Source organism: Sinohyriopsis cumingii, chromosome 5 (genome assembly GCF_028554795.1).
Source record: "Sinohyriopsis cumingii isolate HCF-2022 chromosome 5, ASM2855479v2, whole genome shotgun sequence".
Lineage (NCBI taxonomy): Eukaryota > Metazoa > Mollusca > Bivalvia > Unionida > Unionidae > Sinohyriopsis > Sinohyriopsis cumingii.
Window position 1 is genome coordinate 33171485 of NC_142965.1, and position 24638 is coordinate 33196122.

General features: G+C 36.4%; 1 protein-coding gene across 1 annotated transcript in view; it reads right to left on the bottom strand.

The window, feature by feature from the left end:
- Nucleotides 1-24334, bottom strand: part of LOC149798903 (5-hydroxytryptamine receptor 2C-like) — an 88872-nt gene extending 64538 nt beyond the window's left edge. Inside the window, exon 1 of the mRNA XM_089956996.1 lies at nucleotides 23783-24334. Coding sequence (XP_089813122.1) covers nucleotides 23783-24215 — 433 coding nt within the window. The 5' untranslated portion in view covers nucleotides 24216-24334. The remainder of the gene's footprint in view (nucleotides 1-23782) is intronic.
- Between the last annotated feature and the right edge of the window lie 304 nt (nucleotides 24335-24638).

Here is a 24638-nt window from a genome sequence, read left to right on the forward strand (position 1 = left end):
GGTCACATCGGAACACCTAGGCTTTTATTCCCATGTGGAGGGTTAATTAATTGTTCACGAAGAGAGGAAAAAGTGCCTGTCCCTTCATGTATTTAATATGTGCTATGCACGTTTATTAATTTAATGTCTGGCGGTGGCGAAGAGGAAGGTTGACACGGACATTGCCTCGATATATACTCAAGAAACCTCTTTTCATTGGCGGAATAATGTTCAGGGCGTAAACAGCACATATAAATAATTATCCGATGATACAATGACTGATTCAGCACAACATGTTGGTATTATCAAACATTCTATACGAGCGGCGTCTGTTGTAACCATACACATGGACTGTTTGAATAACATGTTGGTGCTGTCAAACATTAAATACAAACGGCGTCTGCTGTAACTATATGCATAAATGTTTTGAGCACAACGTGTTGGTGCTATTAAACATTCAGTAAGAAAGGCGTCTATTGTTACCATATACACAAACTGTTTTGAACACAACGTGTTGGTGCTATCAAATATTCTATATGAATGTCGTCTGTTGTAATCATATTTAATGACTGGTCTGCTCTTGACTAAGGCAATAACGATGAAACGAACTAAATTCTAAACGTAAGCGTTACAACATAAAACCATTCTGATACATGAGTCTTTACTAGCTCATTCTGCTATAACAAGAGCAAAGTTACTCTCTGTTACTCTATTTTACTCTATGTGACACTGATGACTGGAACGTTTTAAAAAGTGTTGACGGCTGAAATTAATCGAAATGATCTAAGTCACTTAAAGGGTTTGGAGTGCATACAGTAATTTAAAGCATTCAAAGGAAATAGTTCCTATTCTTTGTGTGCATCGACCCTAAAAATATTTTTTTTTATGTGCCTCACGACCCCGTTCGACATGTTGATAAGTTTACCATCCTTAACAAAATCCTAGCCACCCCCCATGAACGCTCTCGCAACCTTGATTTGGGTCGCGACCTGGGGTTTGGGAACCACTGATTCTTCACTGAACTACAGTGTCATGACAAAATTATTTGCAAATCGAATAGCGAATTTCGGCGATTCCCTGTGTGACGTCACAACTAAGCGTTGGCAGAGCTCTGGTTGGCAGAACTACCATGGCGATGAAGGAAGATGATATATATCATCTAGAACAGCCTTCTTAAAACTTATGTAGAACAGCCTTCTTAAAATTAGTTTAATTCTGTTTAACTTTCCTTGCATCAAATATGTAAGTTTTAAAGATCCAATTATTTCACAGATTCCGTCCTATTACTTTGGTTCACCTTTTAAATCAATATTGATCCACGTGACCGGATGTGAACTTGCAAACAGCATGATTTAAAAAAGAGACTGCTTGTAAGAACATGCTCTACAAGTCAATGATAAATGGATACTCACAAATATTCATATTTGTTGTATTTATCTATCAGTCACTCTTTCTATCTTAGCATCATTTATACTCGTTTTTAACCAGAAGTATGTTTATGTAATATACGTATGCGAACACACATTCATTCGAGGATATACGTACCCATGCACCAAATGAAATGAGACAGACATACATACAGACAGACAGGCAGATAGCTGAGAGCCACACATGTCCTATACATTCATAGTGTGTCTAACATCGACACTTCTCCAAATTGTATACTCTAAAATTTCCAACCGTTCAAGGAAATAAAATTAAAATAATCATCAAGGAGACTCATACGTGCGCCTGTCTGTTCAAGCGTGGTTGACATTTGTGCATTCTGAAAAAGCTCAAGTTATTTCATGAAAAATATAACGAACATTAATAGAAAAGCAACACTCTAAATCAATAATAAAAGAACCCAAAGAAGTTAGAAATTTTTTCTCGTTGTCGTTCAACCTCCATTTACTGTTATGATTGAAGCTGTAAAAAATAATCATATTTTCATTATTCTTCAAGCGAGATAAATTGCAAGAACTTTTTACGCAGTGATATGGATATATCAAATCGGCTCATGTGCAATAATACGCATATATAAACATTGGAACTGCGTGCTGTTAATTCAAGGCCTATAGATTAATGATGATTAATGATGCATTTCCACTCATTAATCATTAATCTTTAGTGAGCATGAAAACAACGACAAAAGGTATAAATTACCCCCGTTTTCTAAATCAATCATTTGTGTTTTCCGTTCAAAGGCAAATAAGTGTATTAGCATGTGAAATAAATAAAATATATGCATGGTATTATGCTGTGTCAATGGAATGCTACTCACATAAATTTTCACACACACACACACACACATATATATGTATATATCAACAGAGACAGAGAGAGAGAGAGAGAGAGAGAGCGAGCGCTATTTGATACACAGTAATTTTCATAAAACAAAGTTGACTGTCATGAAAGTTTTATTTGAAAGATAGCATGTAAAAGCTATGGACAATTATCCATCTCGTCATCATCATCGTATGCATACAAAGGAGCAGGTGATGCGAGTTATTGCCAGGTTTTATCATTGAAATATTTATATCCTCTGTTTATAAAAGATTATATGCATAAAAAGCTGGAGATAGAATTGTTTAATGTTGTTTTTCTCATTATCAACGACAAAACGATAAAACGATACAACTTATTGTGGTTCCATCGTGGAAACTTATTTTTTTTTTTAATGTGGGTGGGTGTATTGGTTTTTGAAGTGCTTAATTGCATGTCTTTATATAAAGACCTATCGTGATCAATGATTATTTCAATAAATTTCAGTATATATATATATATATATATATATATATATATATATATATATATATATATATATATATATATATATATATATATATAACTGGTAAAAAAGCGCATTCAATAAATTGTGGAGTAAGCCTATGGTCTTTCTGCCTACCAGACTAGAAATGTGCCCACCCCACCCCGTGATCATGTCCTATGACGCCACGGAGATATTCGCTATAGTTTTTGTTCCCTTCTAAACCTGATATACACTGAGGAAATTGACTATAGCCTCAGAGGAGAACAAATCTACTTACGTCTCTTGCTATTTATGATAGTTTCGTAGACAATTTCCAATAGTTACTAATCAAGCTGTTCCGTGTCATTCTGAGGCTCAATCCACCCTAATACCGCAGAAAGTCTCCTTCATGATATTGGTATTACCAGACTTCCTTCATTAATTTAACATTTTCAGGCTTCTTCATTAGACTAGTATTTCCAGGCCTCCTTCATTAAACAAATATTGCAAGGCCTCTTCATTATACTAGTATTACCAGGTCTCCTTCATTAAACAAACATTGCAAGGCCTCTGGCATTAAACTAGTATTGTCGAGCATCGTGGATTAAACTGCATTGCCAGGCCTACTTCATTAATCTATACTAGTATTGTAAAGTCTCCTTCATTAAATTAAGATTCCAAAGGCCTCCTTCATTAAATTAACATTGCAAAGGCCTCCTTCATTAAATTAAGATCTTAAAAACCTCCTTCATTAAATTAACATTGCAAAGGCCTCCTTCATTAAATTAAGATCTCAAAGGCCTCCTTCATTAAACTAGTATTGCCAGGCCTCCTGATATACTGAGCTGACACTAAATGTTGCATTTATAGTATCCCGATTTACGGGTATTAACGCCTTCTTTTAACTGACACAAGATTACACACCCCTCTATGTGTCGGCCTTGTTCACCATTATATTTCAGACGTGAAAAATGGAAGCAAATTACATGGCCACATCTTCCTATGATTGTTTTAAATCCGACTTGTTTAAATGAGAATAACTAACCTGCAATACGCATGAAAATTTAAATTCTATAATGGTACATGCCACCTCCATGCTCCATTGCAAAATCGTGAATCATAAGATATCCAATAAAATAAAATCAGCTTAATACCTTATCGAGAAAGATGATGGAATCCCCGTCTCAGATATTCTCCGTTACTGCGCTTAAAGCCGACATAAAAAACGCAATTTTGCATTTATACCTTTGAATTTATATACGAGCATTTTACTAGATATACGTTCAGGCGGAAGTAATTTATCGATAAATATGATCGCTGTTTTGTAGCAACGCTGTTACCAAAATTGTCTGAATATATATGCATCTATCTGCGTGAGTGTGTTTGCGTTACAAAATAGGCAGTCTCTACGAACGCACGTGATTATCAGAGACGAATTTATTATTGGTTTGCCATTGTCGTTAGTAATGAGCTATACGGAAAAAGGAATTAAAGTCAATAATTCATATATATATATATATATATATATATATATATATATATATATATATATATATATATATAAACATACATATATACAAACTGTAAAAATATCGATTTGAACTCTTTTCATTTCTCTTTTCTAAATATGCATAGAGATCATCGGAACATCCGGTAGAGTCCTGTATTTTTTATATTCCAGTGTTCATTGATCGCTTCGTCTTTTCGGTTTTGAATATGCATTGATAATGTGGGAGCTGGATCTAACATCATTTAGGATAGTGTAATAATGCTTCTGCAATGTGTGCTGTCAGTTTGTTACATATAGTTTGCAATTTACCTGCAGAACGTCTCAAGTATCCAATCAATCTCGCATTTTTCAGAGGATTAAAGTGTTTGGCAAGTGCCAGAAGATATTGCGTATTTCCATTTGACGACTGTCTCAACATATTGCATTTGTCTGGTTTGAATACACACATTTGATACAAATGGCAGCTAACATGCGTTATCGTAGGGACATTCAGTGATTGCAGCTACACGATCGCTTTTAATGTGTATTCCCGAAAACTCGGTGTTTTAGGTTTCAGGTGGTCATTTGTTTCTGTAAGCGTATAATAGTGCACCAGACTCACTTAGAGGAAAGTTGTTCCTGAAAAGTATTGCGATGATGTATTCTTGGAAAGTGAAACAGACTGTAGGTCCATTATGTTCCTCCAAAAGTGCCAAATTACATGTACCTTCAAGTGCTGATCAAAATACAACCATATGCGTTAAAGCACGCGTATGCTCTGTATTGACTCTCGCATTTCGTTGTCGGAAAGAATACATGACACCATATACACCAGTGTGTGTGTGTGTGTGTGTGTGTGTGTGTGCGTTTGTAAAAGGCGCAAAACGGGGCATCAGTGTGAATACACACCAAGAGACCGGGGACACACCTCGAAATGGGGACGCCCCCGTTTCGTAATGTCGGCTTGAATGGAATGCCAAGGCTTTATTTAATGATACAAACCTTAAAATAAATGTGTCTGAGCATGTTCCCATTTTGTTGGTATTTTTCACATCACGCTATACATAACAATATACACGTCCCCCTCGACTCAAAACCTCGTGTGTATCAGTTGGAAAACTGCGTCCACATTTACGCGGTACAAATTCACACTGCAGTGCTGTCGGCTTGCGCACTTTGCTTCTGAATTACTGACCGAAAATGGCATCAAGAAGAGCTAACAGTATTTAAATCATTTATGTAAAAATAGACAAATATATATGATATATTTTCTATTTTAACACAGAGAGAAATACCATATACATTTTTATTAATGGGTACTCCAACGTTCATAACACATTTCGCCAAATTAGATCGAGAACCAAGAAAACTGAATAAAAGGTTCCACGCAGATATTATGCATGGTTTTTACAGTGGACAAACCATTATAGAAATCCATTTGTGCTTGTATATTTTATCTCCTATTTAACTCTGAGCCATGCACATTTGGATAAGAAATACACTGGAAAATATCAGCATAGATTTCAGTTCATTCAGATGTGGTTAGAAGCATAATAACGAACAGTCCACATGGTAAACTAAACGTAATACCATTTCTTTCCTCCAATTAACCGCATTAGAGGTAAATCCGACAAGTTAAGCTTGAGCCAATAGGAAATAAAAATAACTTTTGTAAGTAGTTGTACATGACACTAGTCGTGACGCTGAAAATACAAGCTTGTATACTAATATTTAGTGTTTCTCGATGTATCATAAATGTGCATGATGGCTAAGTATAAATAATGTGAAAGAAAACAATCAGATAAATTTTGTTTCACTCAGACGTAAATTATCAAATATTTCACATTCTTTCCTCGTTAAGTCAGTACCTTATTATACTCTCTCTCTCTCGGCTTCGTTACTTCTGTCTGTCATTCTTTCTTCTTGCTAGCTTCATTTCTTTCTGGCCGTAAGTCCCTTGTTTTTCCCTATTTCTAGGGACCCGATGATAACAGTCGTCAATTTTTCTCTAATTAATCAATGACCACAAATACACAACATTAAATTCACAACTGACTTCACTAAGCGAAAGGCAGAACAATAATACTGTTACATGCAAGATGTCTCTCTAGTGAACGAAAGAAACAAACTATAATAATTTTCTTCAAATTAATTGATGACCACCAATATCACAACTACATATTTACATCACAACTTCACAATTGCCTTCCTACCTCACAAATGCATTGTTTCTCCTTAATGCATTTCCGTAACGTAGCGCCGGTACTTAATTACCATAAAATACAAATCACCACTCAAACACCAAGAACCGGCCGGGAGCTGTTTTTTTCCCACGCTACCTTAAGTCAGTCAAATGAGGATTTTAAGCCTCATTTCGCCTGTAACTCTACACCATATTTACCCCATAGTAAGACTAAAAGGCGTCTCCAGATAATGGGATAGTCCCTTCTCGGCCATTCAATTCTACGATTTACCAGTCTCGATCATGAATACTGCACATGGCGTAACACATCAATCTACACAATTAGATTTTAATAGGGACTATTTTGCTACAGGGTCACTTACGCGGCTCTGACATGAGCTCACTCTAACTAAACCTTGCCCTTATACAAAACAAACTTTTGGTGTGTTTCATATTGAAGAGATCTTATCATGCATTGGCTTATTAATGAAGGGGATTGCACTTAAGTGGCACATTTTTGTACACCAAAGTTAAAAATGTGTTATTTTGTGGGACATTTTAAATTCTAAACGGTAGTCTTGCCAATAAAATTATTTTAACTGAAGATAGGTAATGCGATCTTTGATTATTTCATTATAGAAAAAGGCACACATTATCTGTATTTTCACACAATTCAGACCTTTCAACTTCTTCAAACTCCTGGACACCATTTTTACTTATATATACAATAAACATTACATACAGATTAAACATGATAATTTTAATTTAGTGTATTAATATGGATGTGAACTATGGATATGAGGTGAGATTACTGCATTATTTAGATTGAATTGATTTATATTTAGAATCAAATACATACTTATTGAATGTCCCCTATTTGATTGCATAATGTCTAACACTGTCTATATGTGTCCCCTATTTGATTGCATAATGTCTAACACTGTCTATATGTGTCCCCTATTTGATTGCATAATGTCTAACACTGTGTGTATATGTGTGTGTCCCGGTTCTGATGGTAAAGATTCTCATACAGTGTTTCTTGGAAACCAACCACAAATCAATTAGAAATGACATGTATGTATCAAATGCATAATAAAATAGATCTTTATCTCTCATAATTTGTTAAAATAAAAATGTCCCCGTTTTGATGGTAAAAATCATATGTTCCCGTATTGAATGTTTTACAAGAAGGTTTGTGTGTGTGTGTGTGTGTGTGTGTGTGTGTGTGTGATTTGGATTTTTAAAATAGCTTTGAAAAATTTCAGTCATATCGCTACGATGTCTTCAGTGTATCAGTTAATAGTAATGTCTAGTAGGAGACATCATGCATCACACATGTAGCATGATGTCCCACCCAGTCATATCATCCTGATACCAGACCGGCCAGTCCTAACTCTAATGCTGAAGCGAGGCAGCTGCTAGTACAATTTTATAAGTCTTTGGTATGAAACGGCCAGGTTCGAACCCGCGGCCTCCCGCATCTGATTAGGACGCTCTAACCACCTAGGCCACCAGAGCGATCCCATGTATACCAGATATTTATAGCAAAATGTATGTTACCTAGCGTTAAATTGATAGACCAATCATTTAGATTAAGGTATGAAAATGAAACAGCACTTCAATATATATATATATATATATATATATATATATATATATATATATATATATATATATATATATCTTTTGCAGGACAGTTAGAATATCTCCCTTTCCTTTTCCAACTTAAAGGTTACTCCCCTTATGATGACATGTAGTAGGTACAGATATAAAAATGCTGTATAGCTTGGAAAGATGTTAAATTTTTCTCAAATGAGCATGTCATTTCGTAAACACGATTTGTCTCCCCTTGTTATTTGAGCCATTTATTTCCATACCTTTTTTATTTATTTATTTTTTTTCCGATATTTATTCATTTAAATTTGCACTGTAAAATCCATATATGGATTGAAGAAATATGACATTAACACCTTAATGGATTGATATTATTCCTTATGAAATAGTAAAACACTAAAATTGACCAGAAAACGAATCAATAACGAAATTATCTAGCGTGTCTCTGGAAACATATTTTACTAAAGATAAACATGATAACATAAACGTCATCTTCCAAAAAATCAATTGGCATAATCCTTTGTTCGTGCCGGTGCCAAATATTTATTGACCAATTATGCTAGTGCAAATATTGATTGGGCGATGATGCCAGTTCAGACGGTAATTGGCCAATAAAGTTGGATTAAAGAGGGGAACAAGCTAACAAGAGTTATTATTATACAGAGTATCAGAATAACAGTGGATTTCATTTTTATTCTCACGTCGCTTTCAAGTGACATATGAGGAACCAAAATCGGTATAAAATACATCGTACATGTGGTTATAAACGAAATCTATACCATTCAAATAATTTTCATTTGGGACAAAAATAATCTGGCAGAATATATATAGCCTACTTGTTTGCTTTAATATATATTGTAACTGAGGGTATGGGCTAACTTGTGTAAATGTAATAATAAATTTAAAGAATGCTCAAAGTCAGGACCTTTTTATTTTGATTATGAAATTGTGATAAGATGCTTAATACAAGGAATATGACTAAAACATGAATGTATGTGTTTGATTACGTGTAACATATGCCATACACAAATGATATAACACGCTGGCCTTCATAACCGTAAAGTAATCATTTAGCAAGAAATGGACGACCACGGAGTAAGTATTTTGAAAGTTAGCCCTAAATTTTCAGTGTGGCGGGAGATAGCTGCTTATTTATCTAGCACAATATTACTTTTATATTAAGCTTGAATCAATAGCAGTGAATTGAATTTGTCTGAATTGAATTGATTCCTTATGTTGTGCTATATATATGTAATTCCAGTTTATTTCTGAGAATAAAGAAATTACAATTCTTAGACTTGTCTTGTTTTTATTGGTATCTTTGAGCTTTTTAATGTCATCCAATAAAGTTGTAATTATAACTACCTCAATACAGTGCCCTTTTTATATGGTGGAGAGATGTTGATAGAGGCGCTAATGATGGCAGCTATCTGCCGAATTTCGAATTTCGCTTCTATTTATACTCAACGGAAAATAGTAATGTGACGTAAATTTAACCAATCATTGCTTGTCTGGGACGCCGAACAGGTCTGATGGGGCCGAACAGATAGATACTCTACAAACAGCGACACAAACTGGGGGCTTAATATACAATTTAACTATCATCACTTGTCCGTTTACACTCTGGCATTAGCATATATACAAACATTACGTACTATGTCGTGTCCGTCAAACGTCAACATGCTTGAAGACGTAACAAAGACTGTTAAGCTTGGATGAAGAGTACACAACTACCAATGCAGACGTATTATCGTGATGTCAGCTCTTGGCGTATTCGAACTTAGTGCTATTCAAATGATGATTTGGATGAGAATTTAAGTGTGATAAACATATTTCTGGGTGTGACAAATTCATATAAAACAATTCTCCAGAAGATTTTGTGAGTATTTAACAATGTGCAAGGTTTAATTCGATGACATTTGTTACCACATGACCGGCAATCACACTTGACATACAATGTGAACGGTTTAATACAGATACCAAGGTAAGTCGTGATTTATACATTTCTAATACATTACAATGTTTAAATTTATTCTTCCAGCAGTTTTTATATTCATTGACATGAGCAACATGTCAAATTTATGACATAGAGAAACCATCCTCCCCATCCATCATATTACAGCTTTAGAGACCCCAGGTCTATTACATTACCCACTTAAATAAAATCGATTCTCCTGAATCAAAATAGAAACCTACAATTTCATTTAGACTAGAAATTTTAAAAGATAATACATTTTAATTAATACGCAGGAGAACTATTTGTATCCTTCTCAAGAAGTCATCAGTGCATTTGTATTTTCTAGACATTGACCCTTCAACCATCGCTACGAATTCGTCATCTGCCGTTGATTTGCAACCATGTATAGCCAATTGTCTCAACCATTCATAGTTATAATATCTGGTTTCTCTTGAGACCATCTCACCCGCATATGCTGGTTCAGCTGTTCCTAGAAGGGCCATCATGTTGTATTTGTCTAGGAGGTAACTCGTCTCCAAAGCTGGATTCACCCTTGATCCCGCCCCGGTCTCCAGTGTCATGGCTGCATATTCCCATGTCAACAGCTTCTGATCAGGCATTATTTTGGTCCATTCCCCCGGTGGCTAGTGAATCACAGTAGACACTTCCGTAAACGTGAACTCCATCTCTTTCTTCCAGTCCCGGGGAGCAGGGGCCAAAAGTGGCATGCATCCCATTTTCAAGAACATCAAAATTATTTCCCTGATGGTCAAGCACTTCTTTGGTATATTACTAGCTGTGTCCTGAAACGGGGGTGGAGAAGAATTCTTCATAGACAAGTCTAGGGATTCAGGAGCTTCTTCTGCTATAATGGAAGTTTTCATCGTTGTACATCTTGTCGTTGGCAGACTTAGATTCACTTCTTTTGGCGTGGTTGGTAAACTGACGGAAGGTTCCTCAACTGCACGAGGTGGGGTAAATGTGGCTGAAGCTTGGCTGATATGTATGATGACATCTTTATTAATTCCCATTATTTCGGCCAACTTGAGTTTTAATTCTCTTTCAGGGTTTTCTACATTTGTCATCACGGGAGGAGGGATCATCGAAGAGGTGTGCACTTTATCATTCACTCTCCGGAGGAGAGTATCCAACAATCTTGCACCGGTTCCCTCTCGTTTTATGTCAAACCTTTACCACAACGTATTATTCGTGGAAACGACATGTATCGGAATTCCATCTCCCGTCATGTGAAAGGAATGCACTTTCAGTTTCTCTTGGATTTCCGGTCGGGTGGGCGAGTATGACTCACATCGAGGTCTCTTCAACTGCGGCTCCTCAATCTCTTCATCATAGTCAGGGACAAACCTGGATTCTGACATTGGCGTATCGGGTCTTATGGTCATACTTAAGTGCTGGCTTGATTTTGACGTTTGCCCTATCATGACGTCCCAACCAGATCTCCCACTCTTACTTTCCTTTCTTTGGCTTCTTAATACTTTCCAGCCAGCCCAACACTGCTGCCCTTGTACGAATTACCATAGTCAACTCCCATGCATTGGGGCTAATTATTCTTTTAAAACTTTCTGGCTGTAGGGACAGCAGAACCCATTGCTCTCACTAAAAAATTGACTCTTCACGGGTACACCAAGGGCAAATGACTCTCATGCAGCTGTGTAGACTGGCCATTAGATGGTTCTTCAAGTCCCGGTTGTTACTAAATGTTTCTGGACATATCCAGCGCATTAGTCTTGATTTGGAGGCAGGCATTCTGTAACCAAAGGACGAATATTTAATGGAAAAATACATTTCATTAACATCAGTCATTAATAATCATCACCTGTGCCAAATCAGTAAGTTAAAAAATGATTGCTATCTCCCGTGCAAGTTGGTGAGGGTCATTCTTTATTCTTTACTAATGTGTAGTTCGAAGGCCCTGGATAATTGGAAGCTTGAAAATTATTCCCATCTTTGGCTAATACTCTATTATTGTAAGCACTCTTCATAACACTTCACCCTACAAAAAAATCAACTTCAGATCCGTACAGTTGTTTCATCGCAAATGGAAAACATCATGGCTATCATGGACGCACCGCCTCCATCATCACGTCTGATAATAGAACCATCGTACTTATTCTGTCCGTCCGACAAAAATAAGTATACCATCACTGAGAGACGACTGGGTGATCAGTCCAGTCACATACCGTACATAAACCTCACGGTAGAGCGCTCCACCTTCCAGCTGAAATGGTGTGCTATCATACAGCACTCAAATAAAAATAAAATCAGTGCCCGTCCTGAAGAAATTTTTCCAGATCATTTCGATGCCTCTGCCACGTTGCACCCACCAGAAATGAAACTGAACTAAATGATATTATGCATGTACATCTAACGGTAAATATAGGACTGTAATATACTTAGTCGACCAGGTTCCATCGTTTGGTACTGCCTTGCCCACAATGGGGTGTTCCTTCCATGATAGGGGGCCAAACGACGATCAGTGTTGTATACCTTCGATGGATGTTTTATCGATTTCTTCACCCGATAAGTCACATCATCAATTTTCTTTACAAAAACAAAGGGTCCCTTCCAAGACGAAGTAAGTTTCTTACAAACTCCAACCTACCGGACTGGCTCAGGTACCCACACAGCTTGTCGTAATTGTAAAAGTCTTTTTCTGGCTAATAGATCATAGTATTTCGTCTGATGTACTGCGCTTTGTTTCAGACATTTCCTGGCTATTCCATGAATCCGTTCAAACTTCCTCTCAAGGTTAAACATATACTCTCAACACTCTATAGGCGTATCGATGCTGTTTGGCTGTCCAATTACTGCTTGTAGTGGCATGACAACTTATTGTCCCAAAGTCATCATATTTGGAGCCTTTGATGTGCTTTAGTGCACAGAAGAGCGGTAGGCAAGCATAACTTTTGGCGGTATTTCGTCCCAACATGATTCACAATACGTGGTCAACATCACTTCAAGCGTGCGATTGAATCTCTCTCCATTTCCATTTGACTTGGGCATCATGCGTGTAGTTCTCATTTTGTCAATGCGCAGATATTGGCACAAATCTTGAAAGACTTGAAACTCGAAATTCTTCCTCTGATCCGAGTGTAACTGCAGTGGTGTTCCAAATCGACAGATGAAGTTGTTAACAAATGCTTCTGCAACGGTTACAGTCTCCAGATCTGGTATATAAATGGCCTCTGTCCATTTTGTAAAACAATCACAGATGACAAGTATGTACTTGTTTCCAAGTCCTGTCTTTGGTAGTGGCCCAAGAATATCAATTGTTTCTCTTTTAAAGGGTTCTTCAACAACATATTGTCCTAACGGGGCTCTATTATGGCTTCATAAAGGTTTACGGGAGGAACATTTGTCACATTTTCGACAATATTCTTGAACATATATTTTAATACATGGCCCGAAGAATCCAGTTTTCAGTCTCTCTAAAGTTTTCTCATCAGCAAGGTGAGCTGCTATTGGTGTGTCATGAAAATACTTTAAAAGCTCTTGTTTCTTGGTTTCGGAGACGATGAGCTGAAATTTTGTGTCCACGTAAACGCATTCCCATTTGCGATACAGCATTACTCATTGTAAGCGTAGACGGTCCCAGTGGCTCCAGAGAGTTTATAATGATGTTGCACTAATGGAAACATCCTCCCATTTAACCCTATATTTTCCTTCTTCTAGAGCAGTCATTATCAATCCGATATTGGGGTCCATCAGTTGCAGACTCCTAATTTCTTCTGGTTCAAGGAAGCCACGCGTCATTGTTCTTTAACTGCTCCATTTTATCCTTCTGCTGACTTCTGGTAACAGTTCTGAGGGCTTCAACTCTTGATTATCTCCGTCGCCTGTAACTGCCTTCTGTTATATTGGACTAGCAGCGTTTTGACAAAAATTCTCATCGTTATACGTTATTTTTTCACTTCTTGCTGTCTGTTACAGGCCTTACATGGGTTTCTCGATAACGCATAGGCATTTCTGTGTCTGTGTCTAGCTCTGTCAATAACCTCCATATCGTATGTACCCAGCTCTTACAACCATCTTGCAACTTGTCCAGTTGGAGTTTTTAAGTTCCGCATCCAGCTCACTGCTGCTTTGTCGGTGCGAAGGAGGACCTTTTGACCATACAAGTAGGAGTGGAAACTTCTAGTGGCTATCATAACTGCTAATAACTCCTTTGGAGTAATACAATATGAAATTTCGTGCTTCTTGAGGGACTTGCTCATGTAGGCGATAACTATTTCGACACCATCTTGCTCTTGCGACAGAACTGCCCCCACCGACAGATCACTGGAATCCGTGCCTAGTATAAATTGTAGTCCAGGTTTTGGGTATGCTAAGATTGGAGGCGACTTTAAAGCTTGTTTTAATCGGTTGAAGGATTTTTCACATTCTTCAGTATTATTGAACTTCTTGCCCTTTTTGCATATCTTATGCAACGGTTTTGCAATTTGGGCAAATCCCAAGACATTCTTCCCATTGCAAACCTCTCCGGACAGTCTCCATAAGACGCTCAAACGTGGATGGACTGTTTGCTAACCCAAATATCATTACTGTAAATTGATACAGACCTTGACTAGTAGAGAAGGCAGTCTTCTAACTATCTCCAGAGGCCATTTTAATTTGTCAAAATCCAGAATTGAGGTCCAAGCAACTGAACCACTTTGAAACTGAAAAGGCATCAAGACACTCATCAACCCTGGGTAAGAGATATACATCCTTCACCGTTACATCATTGAGTCTCCTGTAGTCTACATAAAATCGAGTGGAATTATCCTTCTTGTTGACCAACACTATGTTGGAACTCCATGCACTGTCTGAAGGCTCAATAACCTCTTGATCAAGCATTGTCTTGATTTTTGTCTTCTTTATTTCTCTTTTTCCGATAGGCAATCTACGCAGAGGCTGCCTGATAGGAGTTGCATTTGCTGTGTTGATACGATGTTTTACAAGATCAGTCCTTCCAAGGTCATAAGATGACTTCGAGAAGATATGCTGGTACTTTATCAGTAAAGATGCTAGCCTTCTTCTTTTTTCGTTTTTAAGGTGGACAGAGCTCCTTTTCCATAAACTTGTAGATGTTCCGGCAGTTTATCACTTGCTGCTTCCGATTCCTCAGAAGGCACTGCATTACACTGAGTTAACTCTGGACCTGGAGTATGATAATAGGACTCGCATGTTCCAAGTTTCGTATTTGGATATGACAACTGGTTTTGAGCCAATGTTTATTATCTGTACCGCTTGATTCTCAGCTTTTGAATGAATTATCCCTCTTGTGAGTACGATTTTCTTGTCCTGCCACAATTTTGGAGAGGTTTCGATAATGCCATTATCAGTTAGGTGTTCTGATCCAGGTAATAAAACTGGTATACACATTCGAGATTGAGGGGGTCCTGTGATACTCTCCTTCACTACAACACGGCACACCGTGTTGGCTTCTACCCATGTGTGCCATTGAATATCACCGTAATATGTGCAGAGGGTTAAACGTTTATAATCAATTTTGCTGAAATGCTGCATCAGGAAGTTTTGCCATAAAATGGCATAATGGTCTACGTCACAAACTAAGACAGTCGTTTTATAAACTGAGGAACCAAGTGCTAGTGGCATGTTGAAACACCCGTGCACTCTTAATTTATTGCCGTTACGTCGAGTAACTTTAAGTGTGTTTGCTCAAGTGGAGGTTTCTTATCATCATTGATCATCAAGTATTTATCATATTGAAGTATTGTAGAGGTAGAACCACTGTCTGTAAGGAAATATATTGGTAATCCATAAAGGTCACCTTTCACAAAAAGACCATTATCCCATTTTCCTGTTATTTTCCCCATATGCCCCAAACGTATACAGTTTTCATATATATTGCTCCCATTATTTTCTTCGGAAGGTCGCTCCTTATTCATCAACTCCCGGCCTACAGCAGTGACGGTTTCAAGTTTTCCTGTCCCCTTGCATTTTGTATTCTTGGCTTGCTTCCATGCCTTTGACTGGTAATACAGGTCTGAGCTTGACATTTCTTATAAATGGGACAATTCCTCAAAAATGGTCTGGTGCACTTCATATGAAACATGTCATCTTTCCGGTATTTGTACTCGAAGATTGATTTTGGGCCTGTCTAGAAAATCTGTTATTTTCCAGTCGCTCAAGTCGTTCAGTAAGCAATCTAATAGACTTCTCAATTGTCCTATCAAATTCTATCTGTAGATTATTTAAATTCTTTCTTGGATCACAATGACTGAACACGCCTCTGACGGTTGATTTCCTTCCCTGAATACCCATAATGGCCTCGTATTTTTCAATTATTTCGACTGCCTGTGCAACGGTCTGACAGTCTCTGTCTATGAGTCTGCATTTCATTTCAAGCGAAATACATTAATAAAGCTGGTTAAGAGCTAATGCTTCCTGAGCTCTTGAATCAAGGTTGACATATGCCCTCTGTGACATCTGTTTTGCCAATGCTGCGATGGCTCCCTAGTCAAGCGCTTACGGGATTCCAGTCGTGACAACCATCTGCTCTGTTGTCTTGTACTGTCAAATCTTTGTCCCAATTGTCGAACTAATACTTTTTAACATCTTCTTTCTTCTGTAGATAAACTAATGTAAAATGTTCTGGCTGGTCCTCTCAAGCTTGTGGCCAAAGTTAGAAATTTTTCCGATTCTTTCCAATGCCCGAGTTCTGTGCAGATTTCAAAATGGTCAATATATTCTTCCCAATCTTCAGTTGCACTAAATGGTTCTGGCTTAATACTGAACACACCATTTGTTCTGCTTTTTAAAAGTCCCCTGGTGGTTTGCCTTGCTTCATACCACATTACATCTCCACCATCTTCGTTATTATAGACTTCATCAGACTGTCATGGGAAACTTCATTTTCTTTCACACATATGTCTTGTTGGCCAATTATTATCTGATCTTCGTCCTCCTGTCTAAATTCAATTTATGGGTCGGGACATTGCGCCATTCTCAAAACAATGAAAACTAGGGTATCAACGGGTATTTTGCTCTCCTTTGGGACCTCAAGTAATTATGGATTTATATTTAGAGCTGTTGGTGTTGCCACCACACTTCGAAAATGGACTTAGGTTCGATTCTGGATGTCATATAAAACTATGACATCCAACTTCTGACACCATTTGTAACTGATGGGTGGGTGGGTGGGTGGGTGGGGGGTTATGGGCTAACTTGTGTAAATGTAATAATAAATTTAAAGAATGCTCAAAGTCAGGGCATTTTTATTTTGATTATGAAATTGTGATAAGATGCTTAATACAAGAAATATGACTAAACCATGAATGTATGTGTTTGATTACGTGTAACATATGCAATACACAAACGCTATAATATGCTGGCCTTCATAACCTTCACGTAATCATTCAGCAAGAAATGGACGACCCACGGTTTAGGTATTTTGAAAGTTAGCCCTAAATTCTCAGTGTGGCGGGAGATAGCTGCTTATTTATCTAGCACAATATTACTTTTATATTAATCTTGAATCAACAGCAGTAAATTTGTCTGAATTGAATTGATTCCTATTGTTGTACTATATATATGTATTTCCAGTCTATTTTTGAGAATAAGGAAATTAAAATTCATAGACTTGTCTTGCTTTTATAAGTATCTATGAGCTTTTTAATATCATCCAATAAAGTTGTAATTATAACTACCTCAATACGGTGCTCTTTTTATATGGTGGAGAGATGTTGATAGAGGCGCTAATGATGGCAGCTATCTGCCGAATTTCGAATTTCGCTCCTATTTATACTCAACGGAAAATAGACATGTGACGTAAATTTAACCAATCATTGTTTGTCTGGGACGCCGAACAGGTCTGATGGTGCCGAACAGAAATGCTCTACAAACAGCGACACGAACTGAGGGTTAATATACAATTTAACTATCATCACTTGTCCGTTTGCACCCTTTCATTAGCAAATATATAAACATTACGTACTATGTCGTGTCCGTCAAACATTTTCTTTTCAAATTACACATTCGCTCTCGTTCGAAAAAAATTAGTGTTATTCAGCACAAATATCTACATTTCCACATAACATATTTTCTATCTTACCAGGTTATCTCCTCCTAACGCCCATTTTCTAATGAAACTCTATGGTTACTGCTTTAAAACTTGACATGTACTTTGCAAAATTCATATGCAGGTATATCAAAGAGCTTTATAAATTTAAATCGCGCTTAGAGAAACTAAAGTTCATACATGTTGGTGATACATCAAAATCAGATTTCCCAGGTTTGTTTGAATCGATCATGAATAACGTTTTCATTATTTATCATTTTTTATGAAATTTATTTTAAAATAAACTTATTAAAGATACAAAAGTTATAATGTGCAGTAGTAGTAGTAGTAGTAGTAGTAGTAGTGTAGGCTCATCGAATAATTTAAAGCCCCAATGCCGCCTTTGCGTGCAAAACGTCGTGTATCCCAAATCATCTGAATAATACTGAATATTGAAAGATATTGGTCCTAAACATCGTTGGATTCCATTAAAACCAGATAATATCAACGTTTCATCACAGTATGAGTAACACATTTTTTCCCTCGAACTGAGAAACCCTGCCATTTTTCAGTTGCGTATTCAATTAATCCGATGTTGATCGGCAACACCCGTGGGTCGACCGATTTCAGTCGAAATCTGGAACACACGTTTTGATGACGTCGCCATAGTAAAATATAGACGTCAATACCACACTATGTCGCATTGTCTTGAGCCTAAGTTCGCGCTTCATAGCATAACTCCGACCCAGCTGATCACCAATATTCACCCGATTCTTACCTTTATCTATTGCACGTTTTTCTTCTCAGATCCGCTTAAAGGTGCGGATTTGCCTTTCTTCATTCTTTCCCGAATCAATTTGTACGCCACGTGCGAATGTCGTCTTTATTAGATTAGTCCCTAACGGAATGTGTCGAATGCCTCTCATCACTGCTTTTGGAGCCCTCTCAAAAAAGAAAGGAATTACGATCGACTTCTTTGACTGAATTGGCTAAACTAAACATTTGAACGTTGTTTAAACCTAGCATCGTTCTTATTTCAAAGAACAGTTTATGTCAGATAGCTTTTTCAGCAAATGATTTCCATCCTTTCAAGCATCAGTTAGATTTGCAGAATGGTGAAATGTTTGATAAACCGTGGCATTGGGGCTTAGATCTGACAGTTGGTAAATTCAAAATTATGATACACTGATGTAATACCACCAGAGCGTTTTTCCAAGTAAAGTGTATGTTAAAAAACGCCTAGTAATTTTTTTCCATTAAAATATATACTTGTATACATTGTTAATATCGTTTTTATATATCACAACCACAAGCTGTATTTCCTTCCATTTTAGTAACAATTATGAAATTATCCGCACAAAACATCGCCATACAGTAAATTTGGCATATATTCTATCAAAGGTTTATATTTTAACATATTTTTTACTATTACTTTACATAAAATACTCCAAATCATAAAACATTACAATAATATTTGTGACAAATGTTGTCCTTGCTGTATTCCTATATCAGGAGAGAAGAAGTCCGAATAGTTTTCATTCATATTAATGCATCCTTTCATATATTAATAAGTATTAAATATAGCATGAACATGTATGCTATATATAAATACTGACAGTGAAAACAAAATCTCTTTTCTTTGGTTTTAGTCCTTACAATGGCCGATGCTTAAAGACAAACTGAATTTACTTACACAAATCAGTACCAAAATTATTTGAAGACATCAAATCCTTAAACTGTTGATATAGTTTTGAACCTGCAGAAAGTTTTGTAAACGACATAATTTTAAATTTAAAGATAGAATTTGAAAAGACAACTTTGCACAACTGTTTAACTTTATATGGGATTTTCCCCGACTCTAAAGCAATGTTGCCTCTAGAGCACAATGTAGTGCCTCCGTTAGAATGCTTCAAAGAATCAGCAAGCAAAAGCAATCATTTAAAAATAAATAACAAAAGCGTCAAAAGACATGTTCCACAAATCATGTATCTTTTATCATGTTTCGAAATGCGTTTTTTTTGTACTTAGAATGCTGTGTGATCAGAGGTCTCGATATCAATCCTCAAGGAAGAGATGACGATGATGATAATGATGATGATATTATTATTATTATTATTATTATTATTATTATTATTATTATTTATACAGGTGTTGATCCTGAAAGTGGGAAGTGAAAGTTATAAAGAATTTATATGAAAGAAAAGTTTTTAAATAATAATAATAATAATAATAATAATAATAATAATAATAAAAACATTAGTATATTTTTGGGAGAAAATTAGCTAGAACCTTGTTAAATAATTGAACATCAATGTTTTGGAAGATAACGACTTACTATATATATATAATGCATTTGCGGGTTACAGAAACGGTGAATCTACCGCGGAGTCATGCTATCATATACTTGGGTTGATTGTCTAATTCCAGATATAAAAAAAAACACGCTGTGTACATTTATAGATTTTAATAAGGCTCAAGATAATGTCTGGTGAGCTGGACTATGGTCTAAAGGATAAATTACACTTTGATGAGAAGACGTCATCGATAGAGTTCTTTGTGTTAAAGCTCTCACAAACAGACGAACTTCTTCAGTTGATGTATGGGCTACTGCAGCATAGGTTCACCTATGAAGCTAATCAATATAATAAATGCCATATATGATTTGTTTTTCATGACAATGGTAAAATGACTCAATTTCTGGCGTGATGAAAAGATCGCCAATAATAATAATAATAATAATAATAATAATAAGAATAGCAATGGTCATTTGGTTTCGATATCGCACAGCTCTATAAATGGACGAAGCATGTCAGTTTCTGCGAGCATAGGGGCAAATAGCTCATAAATGTGGTCTTTACATCATATCGGTAAATCTAAAAGTATTTTTCTCTCAGTAAAAACACAGTCTCTGCGTATTGTTAAGAACATTAATAATAATGAATTATCTCCTTTGAAAAGTCCTGTTCAGATGACACTAACATTGAGTTAGCGCGAGGATCCTCTGTTTATGTACCGCTGTATATGACAGTTTCCGTTTTTTGATTTATGTAAATTTTAATAGTCAATATGTTGTATTCAGCTACAGGAGGAGACCAAAATAATTATCTTCCTGTGTTAAAAATATTTTGTCCTCAGGTATGCTTTCAACCTTGTGTGTATTTCCGGTACAGGTTTTTACCCAAACCTTTTCTCGGCTAAAAAGCGAAACAAATGCATAAGACGTTTAAGTAGGAAACAGGTTTAGTAGCACTGAAATGCGACTGCAATATGGTACTTAGGCAGAAAAGTGTCCAGTTGACTATGAGTAGCTGAAATGTGTATGTAGGTATACGTTTGTTACAGTTTTTCCTCACGCGAATGAGGCGAATTAATATAAATGTTCCACAAAACACTCACAAGTCTTTCTGTAAGCACAAGCTATGCCCAGCCAGTTACTACACGCATGCGCAGAATATTGCGCAGTTTAGTCTTTCTGAATGATCGACACGAATAATAATAAAGTAATAGATGGTCTATGAACGCTTCGTAACTGTCGGACTAGTGGATGGTACGTATGTGTGAATAGCAGCAAGCGCTTGAAAACTGTGGGACTAATAATATATGGACTATAGACACGAATAAGAGCAATCACATGACAACTGTGGGACTAATATATGGACTATAAACATCTTTAACACAAACACATGACAACTGTGGACTAATATATGGACTATAGACGTGAATATTAACGAACACTTGACAACTGTCGGACTAATGTATGGACAGTAAACATGAATAATAACAATAAGCATGACAATTGTCGGACTAATGAATGGACTGTAGACAAGAATAACGATAAACAATAACTTTAGAAAATGTTCAGCCGATGAGAATAATAACAACTGCAACCAAAAGCGCATCTCCATCACAATTGTACTATGAAACTAGCTATGAAAGCCTAAGCACTCTCTGTTACAAGCATACACTGCATCATTTATGTAAAATTTACCACAGACTACATCCCGCATACCTTCCAGACTTGATTCGACCGCTTGTTTTACAGAACGTGAGATCTACTCCAGCCGATCTTCAACTCAAAGGTGAAGAACGACCTTGTTCTACAATAAATTTCTTTATTTCTTACTATTAGAATATGGAACTTGCTACCCGTTGAAGTGAGAAACAACCCTTCCATACATACTTTTAAAGACTACTTGAATCGCAATAAAGAAACCACCCCATGTCACTACTAATCTGTTGATAGAATGTCTCAGATCATGCATGCTGCGCTAAGAATACATTATAGTAGCTTAAGTTACGATTTATATTGGAATCATGTATCTACCATGAGAATGGAAAACTCTTTCTCATAGACTGTTTCAAATATTCAAATCTTGGAGATCAAATCCTATACAAGTCCTCTTTTGTTCTTACGATTGTAACATTTTTTATTTGGCAACCCTGTGTTAACTGTAGAAAAGAACATACAAATATTTTAACTGTGCAAAATTATATTAGGATGGCTAAGAGATTTAATTTAACTGACTGAACTCACAATCATCTTAATCGCAATTAATTAGCTCTTGTTCATTGTTATGCTTTGTAAGTAAGTGTATGCATATATTCTGTAAAACCATTAGTACCGGCATCGAGATCTTTGATGTTATATTGTCTTTATTGTTACTGTTGGGGAGACACTGCTGATTTAGCTTACGCTTTCTGCTGAATCCCCCAAATCATATGTTTGTAGTTGCATTTGACAAAGTTTCTCAATTAAACATGGTTTTAACTAATAATAGCAAATACTTGACAACTGTCAGACCAGTATATGGACTGCAGACATGAATAATAACAAACACTTACCAATTGTCGAACTAATGAATGGACTGTAGACAAGATTAATAACAAACACTGCACAACTGTCGGACTAATATATGGACTGCAGACTGTCATGCATGAGCGACATAATTCGAAAATGAGACATGAAAAAGAGTCAGAATGTAGTGGAGTCCTCACACATTAAATGAGTCAAAATGTGATGTAGTCCTCACACCACAAAATGAGTCAAAATATACTGGATCAGGTAGACAAAACGAGACAAAATGTACCGGAGTCCTCACAAGTGGAAACTGCACAACAATCTTGTGATCATTTAATCGTATAGTTGCGTTATTGTGTTGACGTTTAGTTCAAAAGATTTGCACGCAGCTAATGGCAACAAAACATAGCACGCTATTATTTATTTGATTTAATTAAGTGGTCTCAGCAATCTACTTACTGTTAATTTAATAACCATTCATTATTAATTTTTATTCATGTCTAAAATCTATCCAAAAGTGATTAATCACACCTATCAACACACTACGCATTTTACTCCTATTATTACATATAACGTACAATGGCCGTATCAATATTTGATAACAGTTCTGATTCATAAATGAATTCATTTCTGATAAACGTTGTATTCACCTTTAGTCACGGAGGTGAAAAAGAAACGAATTTATTTGTTATTGTTGTCGTTATTTTGCTGTTGATGCTGTTGATCTTGGATCTCATTTTTTAAAACAAAGATGAAGTTTATTGCATGAAACGATTTGGCCATATCAAGTAGACTATCTTATGTATTTACTCCATTTTGTTTAAAACGTAATTGTAATACATCGATACCGGTTTCTATCAGAGCAAAACTTAAAATGTATGGATGTATCGATGATTTTACATGAATACTCGAGGGTATCACGAATCTATATTCATATAGTAGCGATGTTTATATATATATATATATATATATATATATATATATATATATATATATATATAAAACTTACCCAGAAAATGATGAATAATACTAAGAGGCATGACAATGAGACACACCAATAAGTCCGTGATGGCCAGGGAGAAGAGAAAAAAGTTTGTCACTGTCTGCAGCCTCTTTTCCATTGAAACAGCCATACAGACGAGAATATTTCCTGTAGCTCCAAAGAGAACGAGGGGAACCAAGAACAAAACTTCCCACTGAAATGATTCACTATTCATGGTACTATCAAGCGTTGTATTTCCAGTTAAAGTTCTAGTCATCGTATTTAAATGCAATGTGCATTCGCTTGTGTTGCAGCTCGAGCCATCGGCTTCCTTTAAGGTTAGATTTGATCCTATGTATACGGTTCCTTCTGTGAAATTAAAAATCGCATTTGTAACGTAAACTGTAATGGTTCCTGACCCAGTTGGTCCATCTGTGCTGGTTAAAGACTGATAATTCATCTGACAGTTTTCAAAAGCTCCGCCCTTATCGTTTGCATAGATCAGATTATGAAACACGCTCTTTGGGCTCTCCCAGTTATTACTCGTCCGAATTGTTCTCTGTTAATTTATCCTGTGCAGAAAATTTCAAGGATGATAGCAACGCAAATCACTTTTGTATCGTAACTTCAGCGGACCGCTATGAGGAACCACCTGCCGTTCGCTTCCAATCAGACTTGTAGTGCTCATTGATTTTATCCAATACGTTTTTCCACCTGCCCGCTCTGCTATGTATTACAGTACAGCTCAAAGCGGGAAGCACAAAAGTCTGCTCTAATCCAGTGCAATGGAACGTCACTGTGTTCACGATAATCACTGAATAAAGCATTTAAAATACGTTTAACACCATCACTAGCTTTGTCTGACTGTAGATAATGAAAGACT